Consider the following 10,900-nt stretch of genomic DNA (forward strand, 5'->3'; position numbering starts at 1 on the left):
TCCCTCAGCACTGACCCTCCGACAGTGCAGCACTCCCTCAGCACTGACCCTCCGACAGTGCGGCACTCCCTCAGCACTGACCCTCCGACAGTATGGCACTCCCTCAGTATTGACGCTCTCATGTGCCCACTATTCATTGGACTGAGTCAGTAATGTCTCAGTCTGTGGCTGAGACTGAGAAACTGACTCCCTCTCTAGTGTCTTGTGTGGCTAACTTGTCAGAAGGGCAACATTTGGGATCTTCCTGCCCCTGTTTCCACACCTCCACAACTGATACTGCCACTCAGAACGGAGTTCCTGATTGGTCTCTGCCAGAGGTGACAGTCAGCACCTGGTCTACTGATTCTTCCGCTCATTTAATTGAAGTTGCACTGACTCCCCGGGCGGATGGTGTTTGTTGGTGTTTCTGGAGCGGTTTACCTCCCACACAGTCAGGCGTGTCTCGATACTCACTAAACAGCTTCCTGTTTGAGCAGAGATCACTCATTCTTCACTGACTCGATGCAGTGTTTGCTCATATCTCAGCGAAGTTCATATCAAACTTCTGCTAATGCTGGAGATAGGAATTAAAACAGAAAGTGCTGGAGGTACACAGTTGGTTTAGCAGCATCTGTAGAGAGAAAAAGAGCATTAATGTTTCAAGTCCACTGTTCAGTTCTGAAGAAGAGCTGTACCAGACTGGAAACATTAACTGTTTCTCTCTCTACAGGTGCTGCTAGACCTGCTGTGATTCTCCAGCATACCCTGTGTTCATTGAGTGACCTTCATGTTAGAAGCCAATGTTTCAGTAACTCAGTGTCAGAAACTGACCATTCAGAAAGATGCCAGTCTGCTTTCTAACACGGCCAGATACTCAGGAATCTGTTACAAGCAAATCTAATCGAGATTTCGGTGGTTTAAATATCTTCAGCATTTTATGTTATGATTTTAGATTATTTGTGAACAGTTAATGAAATCCGAGGCAACAAGAGCAAGTCCCACATTATTTATTTCAGTGAAGGCGAAATCTACAACTTTACAAAATAACTGCTGCAAATCCATGACAAAGCAGCATAAAATATAAAAGTAGGAAGTGTGGATGGAAATCCACTGCCGGCCTGATCAAATTCAGAAAACCTGATACATAAGAGGATAAACACATCAGGAAAAGACATCAGGCAATTTCAGATCAATTGCTTGTCACACACCTGACTGTGAACACATCCCCACATGGTGTCGTCCATTGCTTTTCAAGGAGCTGGGACCATATCAGATGGGTGTGTATCGGGAGGCGCTTTAATGGATGGGTGTATAACCAGTGTTGAATATAACTATTCAGCCTATCAGCGTTATTTTTGTACAGAAAATATAATTAAATTGTAGATTTAAAGCAGAGATGAGGAGCATTTATTTCCTCAAAGGGTCATGAATCTGTAAATTCACTATGAGACTGTGGTGGGTGCTGGGACATAGAGTAAATTTATAAAGGAGATAGATTTTTAAGCAGTATTGGGTTAAAGGGTTATGGAGAATGGGCAGGAAAGTGAATCGAGGGTAAGATGAGATCAGCCAATAATTGTATTGAAAGGTGGAAAAGGGTCAAGGGACCGAATGGCCTACAGCTGCTCCTAGTCCTTCTGTTTTAACTGGTGAATGAGCAAGGATCTCTGTTTTTAATGAGATGCCCTAGTAGCAATGTTTACTCTTCCCAAAATCGTCCAGGATGATTGCTGAGTTTGTTCCTCATCCCTCTTCAGTTTTTTTTATTCTTTATGGGACCTGACCACAGTCCTGTGTATTTCATTGGCCATTGATGTGCCCCGTGTGGAATCGACAGAGTAATCTTCACTGATTGTCCGTTTCAATCCTGCCCTGCTCCTGCCCGGGGGGAGTTGGGACCTGCACTGTAGGACTTTGGCACAAAAACCATTCTCTCCCAGCCAATGGATTTATGGTTTAAACTAAATAGATTGTTCAAATCCACATGTTCCTCAGCATTTTCAAAGGCCCCAAAAATACAGAATAACTCTTTAAAGTAAAGCTTAGAAACATACACTCCTATTTCAAATCTAATGCTGACTTTGCTTTTGCATACTTCCTGTGCACTGTAATCTTGAATGCCTCACTCTGTTTAAGCATCCTAGATTAGATTAGATTAGATTCTCTACAGTGTGGAAACAAGCCCTTCGGCCCAACAAGTCCACACTGTCCCTCTGAAGAGAAACCCAACCGGATCTTGGGGTGCAGGTACATAGATCCCTTAAAATGGCCACCCAAGTGGACAGGGTTGTTAAGAAAGCATATGGTGTTTTGACTTTCATTAACAGGGGGATTGAGTTTAAGAGCCGTGAAATCTTGTTGCAGCTGTATAGAACTTTGGTTGGATCGCACTTGGAATACTGCGTCCAGTTCTGGTCGCCCTATTATAGGAAAGATGTGGATGCTTTGGAGAGGGTTCAGAGGAGGTTTACCAGGATGCTGCCTGGACTGGAGGGCTTATCTTGCGAAGAGAGGTTGACTGAGCTCGGACTTTTTTCATTGGAAAAAAGAAGGAAGAGAGGGGACCTAATTGAGGTGTACAAGATAATGAGAGGCATAGATAGAGTTGATGGCCAGAGACTTGTTCCCATGGCAGAAATTGTTAACACGAGGGCTCATAGTTTTAAGCTGTTTGGCGGAAAGTATAGAGGGGATGTTAAAGGCGGTTCTTTATGCAGAGAGTTGTGACAGCATGGAATGTGTTGCCAGCAGCAGTTGTGGAAGTGAGGTCATTGGGAATATTTAAGAGACTGCTGGAAATGCATATGGTCACAGAAATTTGAGGATTCGTACATTAGGTTTACCTTACATGAGGATCAATGGTTGGCACAACATCGTGGGCTGAAGGGCCTGTTCTGTGCTGTACTGTTCTATGTTCTAAACCCATTCCCCTACCCTATATTTACCCCTAACACAGTGGGCAACTTAGCACGGCCAATTCACCTGACCTGCACATCTTTGGATTGTGGGAGGAAACCAGAGCACCCGGAGCAAACCCGCACAGACACGAGGAGAATGTGCAAACTCCATACAGACAGTGGCCGGAGGCGGGAATCAAACCCGGGACCCTGGCGCTGTGAGGCAGCAGTGCTAACCACTGAGCCAACGTGCCACCATATGATCTCTATGTCCTTGTTTGTTATGATCTGCCTGTACTCATTGCAAAACAAAGCTTTTCACTGTACTTAGGTACATGTGACTATAATAAATCAAATCAAATCCTAAATGCTGGTAGAGATGGATTGATGCTTATACCAGAAGGAAGTACATATAAGTCATTAGCATGGAAAAGAATTAAACACATTGCCCAACTTCAGAAAGCTGCCTCTCAGCCCATGGAACTAAGTCAATAAAGAGCAGACAGTGTTTATAAAGCAATTAAAAACCAGCACTCAATACAGAAAATCAAAATCCCTAACTGGTCTAGAAAATGAAATGCATCTTTATTGCTGAAAAACACACATATCATTAAGAGTATTTTATCTTGCACTCATCAGGTCAGAATCACAAGAATTCCAAATCCCAAAGGGAACAACAATTTATACTGCATGAGGAGAGGGTGCTGAACAGTTGGCAAATTATCTCAGATTGATTGAAACAGTGCCACAGAAAATGCACCAGAGGACGACTGTCCCATCCTTTTGTAAAAAGCTGCAATGTCTGAACAAAATGTCAGATCAGTGTGTGTGAATAGATGCAGCTTCCAGCATGTATATATGAGTTACAATGTGACCCTTCAATTGGTTGTTAGCATAATTCTTGGCACACTCCAGACTGTCCAGCAAGTGCTATCCTAATGCAGAATCAGAGCTAACTTTGCATTACCTTTGGTTGGTCAAGGCATTGCCAGTGTTGATTTGCAAACCAATCAGCATCTTTTCCTCATCAGTATAAATTGGTGTTCCCTTTGGGATTTTAGTATTCCTGTAATTCTGTCCTGATGAGTGTAAGGCAAGAAGCTTCAACAGCACCACTCTGTTTTAAGCAAGACCCGGGTTCCGTCAAATCATGCGACTAAAAGCATCTGGGGGAAACTGGAGCTAGCAGCTGAGCTGCAACTTGGAGTAGAATCATTTCCTCCAAAAGCCACCCTCTCTAACTCCCCCCACAATCACTGCTCTCCCAGAACTTTACTCCAGTCTCTTGCCAAAGCATTCTATATTCAAAAAATACCGAGTGAATAAATGGAATGAGATATCACTGACAGTGAAACCCAAACAATTTGTTACTCCACAAAATGCTCACAAAAGCTCATTTGTTCATAGCTGATGTTGTGCTAAATGACAACAGTTAACAGGGATAAGACTGTGAGTTGGACCAGTCATTGGAATTGCATTGACCTTATATAGACTCATCAACAACAACCAAAGGTCAGAAAAACATTATCAAATAACAGAAAAGCAGTGAGCAAGGTGGTAGATGTTGCTGCCACGTTCAAAGTCTGTTGTGTCAGTCTCAGGAGAGTGGGTTATATTTTCAGCCGTGGGGAGAGCTGGCTGTATTCACAGCTTCCCCTTCGTGTCCCAAGATCCTGACAAAATAGAGAAGCACAGTGTTACCATTCAGAATTCAATGATAAATGCGAAAGAGTATTTACTGCCTCAACCACACTTTCTCACTGAGGTATAGCCACAGCTTTACACATCTCTTCCTTCACAATCAGCCCATGTTTCTCAACAACAGAGCTCATGCCCTCCCCAGCCAGTTCTCTGTCACAGGGACCATGCTACATCCTCCAAACCAGCAGAGAGATACTGTGCAGGAAGATCAGCCCAGGTCAATCTCTTGTTCTGAAGGGTCATTGGACCCAAAACGTTTCTCTCCACAGACCTGCTGAGGTTCTCCAGCTATGTCTGTGTTTGTTTCAGTCTCTTATTGGCTTGGAAGAAGACACTGCAGTTACCTGGGAACAGTCCTTTCATAACATTAGAGCCCATTGGCTGTATTCACCTGGCCCATTAATTCAAGGCTTGACTGCTTTCCATAGGAAGTGCTCATTAATTTTGGAAGGGTTTAAATGTTCACTTGATTTCCACATGGAAACAATTTGGACCCTCCACTTTGGGAGAAGCAATCCATTAGCGTTGCCCATCAGGCTTCACAGTGACTTTGTTTGTTTTGAGTCTCTATCAGGAACTTGTTATTTGGACAGTAATTTGTGATTTGTATCGACTGACCTCACCATCACTAGATGACGGTGTCTCTGGCACAGCTTTGTGTTCTCACCTATTGGTCAGGTTAGGGAGGAGCAGTTGGTAACAGACAGACCATGTGTTCCACACCTGATGCCAGCTAGTTACCAAAACCTGACTTTATTAATCACTATGGCAACTGGTGCTAACACAGCAAGTGGAAGAACAACCATCAGTTGATCCCATTGACACTGGGTCTCGGTAAATCCAGCAGCCTTTACCATCATATTGGATCAGAATGTTGTGGCAGTGTCGGTGTTAATGGAGTTGGAGGATTTAATTAAAAACAAAACTCAAACTATTTGGGATGGAGACAATTTGAGAAGTTCACAGACAATACTGGGAATGAGACGCTACACTCTAACAGGACAGCAAGGTAGCTCACTGCTGCCTCACAGCACCAGGGACCCAGGTTTGATTCCACCCTCGGGCAACTGGAGTTTATACATTCTCCCAGTGTCTACAGGGGTTTCCTCTCACAGTCCAAAGAGATGCAGGTTAGATGAATTGACCAGGGGTATGCAGGTTAAACATAGGAAATGCAGGGTTACAGGGAAAGGACGGGGGGTGGGGGATGCTCTTTGGAGGGTCAGTGTAGACTTGATAGGCCAAATGGCCTCCTTCTTCACTGTTGGAATTCTATGACTGTAACAATCTAATTCAAGTGTTTGATTTATAGATTGAAGCTATTCCTGTCCTTACCTGATAAAGGTCATTATGATCATAAGGAACAAGGTTTTGCTTCTCAGACTCTAAGAGAAAAATATAAAAGTGAGAAACATGCACCAGTCTGTGACTGAAACACACTTCAACTTTGCACTTACTGCCATCTTAAAAGGCAATTCTTAAAGATTCTGATGTTTCAGGGTCAAGGTCAGGGGCAACTCACTGTCAAATAAACCATGAAATAAATGACCTTTTTCTCAAAGCAACTGTGTTACAGAACAAGTGGAATTTACTTCAGGTTCAACTTGACCAGGAAGTCTGACTGCTGAGGCCTCACATCCTTCAGGAAGGAGGCACTGGCCTTGAGGAGACCACTGAACACAGCCAGGCATGTATGCTGCACAGACTAAATTCCTATTCCTGACTAGTTTGGGACAGGTAAGTGGGTGAGCTAATCAAGATGGTTAAAAAGACCTTGATGGGGCAGGGAGGAGAGAAAGAGAGAGAGAGAGAGAGAAAGAGAGAGAAAGAGAGAGAAAGAGAGAGAGAGATCACTCAGGGGTGATGTCAGGAAGCACTACTCCACACTAAGGGCATGAATCAGAAATTCTGGCCCATGTGCTGGGTGAGGGGTAACTGGGGTTTGGGAGACTGAGATGGATACCTTTATGTTGAGTAAGCAAATTCAGGGGATGGAGCAAATGGGGTGAATGGATTGAATTAACTTTATTGTCACATGTACTCACATGAGTACAGTGAGAAGTTTACAAGTCGCCACTTACGGTACTGAAGTACAAAGCAGAAAAATAAGGAAAACAAAGTTATTAAGTTAAACATTACAGTCCATCTTATTAATAAGTGGAAAAACAAAGAAACAACCACAGTCTGCAAGTGCCTGGCCACGCTGGGCTCACACTGGCCACGCTGGGCTCACACTGGCCACGCTGGGCTCACACTGGCCACGCTGGGCTCACACTGGGCTCACACTGACCACGCTGGGCTCACACTGGGCTCACACTGGCCACGCTGGGCTCACGCTGGGCTCACACTGGCCACGCTGGGCTCACACTGGCCACGCTGGGCTCACACTGGCCACGCTGGGCTCACACTCCTCACAAGGTTTGACCTCTACCACTACTGCCCCCAGCTGCCTGCTCTCAAATGGATTTGTGATATCAATCTGACATCACCTAAATGAATGATCCGACAGGGTCGAGGGGCTGAATGGTCTCCTGCTGTTACTGTGCAATAGAAGGGTTGACTGAAAAATAAAATCATCCAATTGACAAACAGTTTTTTTTTTAAAAAGCTAGAATCTGATGATTTCTTGCAGTCCACCAGGTTTCTCATTGCTGACAGCTATAGACCAAGCAGCCAAATGGAAAACCAACTGGTTTTAAATTGTTGAAAAGTGCTCATGGTTTAGCTTTTCAGGGTTAAGAAGGTGGTCAAAATATTGAGGTATAGAAACTTCATCACGTTCCTAATTATTTCAACCAAAAGAAAGAGAGAGTGACTGGCAATTGTTGAGGTTAACTTCCTTTTAATTCCCTAGGGATTTGAAACAGAAATGACAACCAGAACAGGTTGCTAGGCATCAATACAAGTAACATACCCACCTCTAATCTCACCAAAACCATTGCTTGGCTGTTTTCCCAAAGTCACTTGACTCTGTATTCAGCAGATGGCTCACAGCTAAATGTTCATTAATAAAACCTTGTCTACTCCAGAAAGTTTTTCACATAAATGTGTATCCAAACATGAGTTCAAATGGGCTAAATAGCCTCCTGATCTTATGCAGGAGATTTGAGGGGCTTAATGGCCTTATCTTGTTCCTGTGTAATAATCTCCAGAAGGTTGAATGGCCTCCTTCTGTACATGTATAACAATCTTAGGAGGAGCTGAATGGCCTCTTCCTGTTGCAGGTTCAATGGACAGAATGGCTTCCGGTTCCTGTTTGCTTTGTGAAGGTGGGGTCGAGGTGTGGGTGGGTGTGGGTGTGGGTGCGTGTGGGTGTGGGTGCGTGTGGGTGTGGGTGTGGGTGTGGGTGCGTGTGGGTGTGGGTGTGGGTGGGTGTGGGTGTGGGTGTGGGTGCGTGTTGGGAGAGGCGGGTGGGTGGGGGGTTTGTGTGATGTTGGATTCTGTCCAATTGAGAGAATCTGGATTCCGTTGCCCACTGTGCAGTTTTGTCAATCCCAGTGTGACGGGAGGGAGTTACTGAGGTTTCACTCAGTAATGCAGCCAGGTCTCCCATTCCTGATCACCATGAACAGACTCTTTGGGGAAGATCATCAGATCTGTGTGTGAGTGGGTTCTCGTCACTATGGGATACAAGAGTCAATGTCTTCAGTACAGGATTGAGGGAAATTAGAATAATTAATAACAAGATCGTACCATTGGAAACTTTGTCCTTGTTGGAAGAAACCACACAGTAAACAGCCAGAGCGATCAAGATGGTGGCAATGATGTCCCCAACCACAATCCCTGAGATGGTACCGGGTTCCAACTCCACACAGTTCCTACAAACTGAAATCAGCAACAGGCAACACATATCAACCTTACTCCTCTGTTTAGTTTTGTCTGGGGGAGTAATCAGTTCCAGGATTCAGACAATTCTCTCCAACTATTTAATTCCCAAATCCGTTTGAAACTGGGGCTTGGACCTTCACAACAGGAGCCTCTCCCTCCTCACAGAAATGGCGGTTCCCGCACCCACCAACCCCTCCCCAACCCAATCCCCTTTTATGGGGAGTGGAAATGAGGGGCAGATTACACTTCACAGAGGAAGCTGTCTCAGCTTGTGTCTGAAATAGGGAAGTTGGGTGTGAAAGGAGATCAAGTCAGAATGTTCTGGAATCATTTTGATTGCCAGGGTATGACTTGAAGAGGTGAGGTATCCTATTGGATATGGTCCTAGGTCAGCTTTGGGATTGTTATAAATCAGCACGTGTGTGTAGACAGTGCACAGTATCAGGATAGCGTAGTTCAGTAAAACTTAAACGCAACTTTGACAAGTGGCAAAAGGAACTGTCAAGGCATCTAAAACTTCTGCCTTTAAATATTTGGAACATACTTTATAAAATTTTATAAAATGTTTATGAAAATGTTTATGATTGCTGTTTCATTCCTTTGACATTACAGAGAGGATTATTTGGTGAGTGTTGTGACTGATCTCACAACCTTCCATTATCCATAGGATGCCTACTATTTCACAGTTTGATTGACATTTCCACTTAAGAAAGTCTGTAACTTTATGGGCAGCACGGTGGCTCAGTGGTTAGCACTGCTGCTTCACAGCACCAGGGACCCAGGTTTGATCCTAGCCTCTGGTAACTGTGGAGTTTGCATGTACGCCCCATGTCTGTGTGGGTCTCCTCCCACAATCCAAAGATGTACAGGTTGTGAAGTGGCCATGCTAAGTTGCCCATAATGTAGGTTATTAGTCAGGGGTAAATATAGGGTAGGGGAATGGGTCTGGGTGGGTTACTCTTTGGAGGGTCAGTGTGGACTTGTTGGACTGAAGGGCCGTTCCGATACTATAGGCATTCCAATTCTAACTATAAATTCCAAATGTTGGAGAAACTCAGCAGGTCTGGCAGCATCTGTGGAAAGAGAAAGAATTAAGGTTTTGTGGCTGGTGTGACTCTTCACAGAATCAGATTTGTTTCTCTCACCGTAGATGTTGGCAGACTCCAACACTTTGTGTTTGTTCCAGATTTCCAACATCCGCAGCAATTTGCTTTTATATAAATTCCAAAAATTGTTTTTGTAAGAGATTAGGCAGTCAAACTATATTTGTTGTAATTAAGGATTGTGCGGGTGAAGAAGGGTAAATGTTGTGAATGGGTTTCCATAGTTAATGCTTTTTTAATGAAGACTGCAATAGACATTTGGAACTTCAGCACTGGGTATTCGCAGTCTCCCAGGCTGGGTAATGCTGAGTTGGTGTAATCAGTGTAAATGTGTTAGGTGGGTGGGTGAGTGGGTAAATGGGCTGTTCTGGGGAGGTATTGGGGCTGTAAAGGTGCATGGTGGCTTTGAAGGGCTACAGGGGAGTGGGGCACAAGGTAATTGGCATCAATGGGTCACAGAGAATGTGTGGGAGGGGAGCGTGTGTGGGAGGGGTGACTGATTGAGTTAATAATTAAAGTGAAGTACAGTGGTGGAGTCTGCAGACACTTTCCATTCAGCTGAGACCCACACATGGCAGCCTCCCCCTTTCATTCAGCAACCCCCACACCCCACAACTAAAACCCCAACTCTTCTAAGGCCTCTCCTACCCTCCAGCCAATGGTTTGTGGAGTCAGGAACTCCTTCATTCTGGGCAATGGTCTCCAAGTGTGGTGATGTAGTCAGTGTGACACAGTGATAAAACAGCACCCCCCACACCTCTTCAAAACACTGCTCAGAAAAAATAACATACAACTTACGTCTGACAAACACAAAAGCTGAAGAACTTCCATGATCATCTGCACAGCTGTATTCTCCGGTATCACTGTCTGACAGCGTCGAGAGCCTGACACTCCCATCGTCCGTCACCCGATCGTATACTAACCCATCCTTTTGCCAGTCTTTACCATGTGCACATTTCAAAGTGATTCCATTTGTCTGCTCCTCGATCACTGGGAAACAAAGCACAGCTCCTGAGCAACACAGAGATCCTGAATCTCAGCTCAAGGTTCAGGTTAAATGTGAGGAGGAGGAGAGGTTAAGAACAGAAAGAAAAGGAGGGGACCTCGATGGTTTGCTGTCATTTGGCATTGATTATGGCACTTGTCAAGCTCCTCTGAGGCTGGGAGTTCAAACCCTGAGTCATAGAACATTACAGCGCAGTACAGGCCCTTCGGCCCTCGATGTTGCGTCGACCTGTCATACCAATCTGAAGCCCATCTAACCTACACTATTCCATGTACGTCCATATGCCTGTCCAATGACGACTTAAACTTGGCGAATCTACTACCGTTGCAGGCAAAGCATTCCATGCCCTTACTACTCTCTGAGTAAAGAAACTACCTCTGACATCT

The 10,900-nt window shown here is 44.6% G+C and overlaps 1 protein-coding gene across 1 annotated transcript in view; it reads right to left on the reverse strand.

Moving 5' to 3' along the window:
• Positions 1-3,139: 3,139 nt before the first annotated feature.
• The window catches only part of LOC122540561 (transmembrane immune signaling adaptor TYROBP), a 17,819-nt gene continuing 10,058 nt past the window's right edge, over positions 3,140-10,900 (reverse strand). Inside the window, exons 4-7 of the mRNA XM_043676428.1 lie at positions 10,307-10,498; positions 8,271-8,402; positions 5,913-5,962; positions 3,140-4,549 (exon numbers count right to left, since the gene is read on the reverse strand). Coding sequence (XP_043532363.1) covers positions 4,487-4,549; positions 5,913-5,962; positions 8,271-8,402; positions 10,307-10,498 — 437 coding nt within the window. The 3' untranslated portion in view covers positions 3,140-4,486. The remainder of the gene's footprint in view (positions 4,550-5,912; positions 5,963-8,270; positions 8,403-10,306; positions 10,499-10,900) is intronic.

This window comes from Chiloscyllium plagiosum, chromosome 35 (genome assembly GCF_004010195.1).
Source record: "Chiloscyllium plagiosum isolate BGI_BamShark_2017 chromosome 35, ASM401019v2, whole genome shotgun sequence".
NCBI lineage: Eukaryota > Metazoa > Chordata > Chondrichthyes > Orectolobiformes > Hemiscylliidae > Chiloscyllium > Chiloscyllium plagiosum.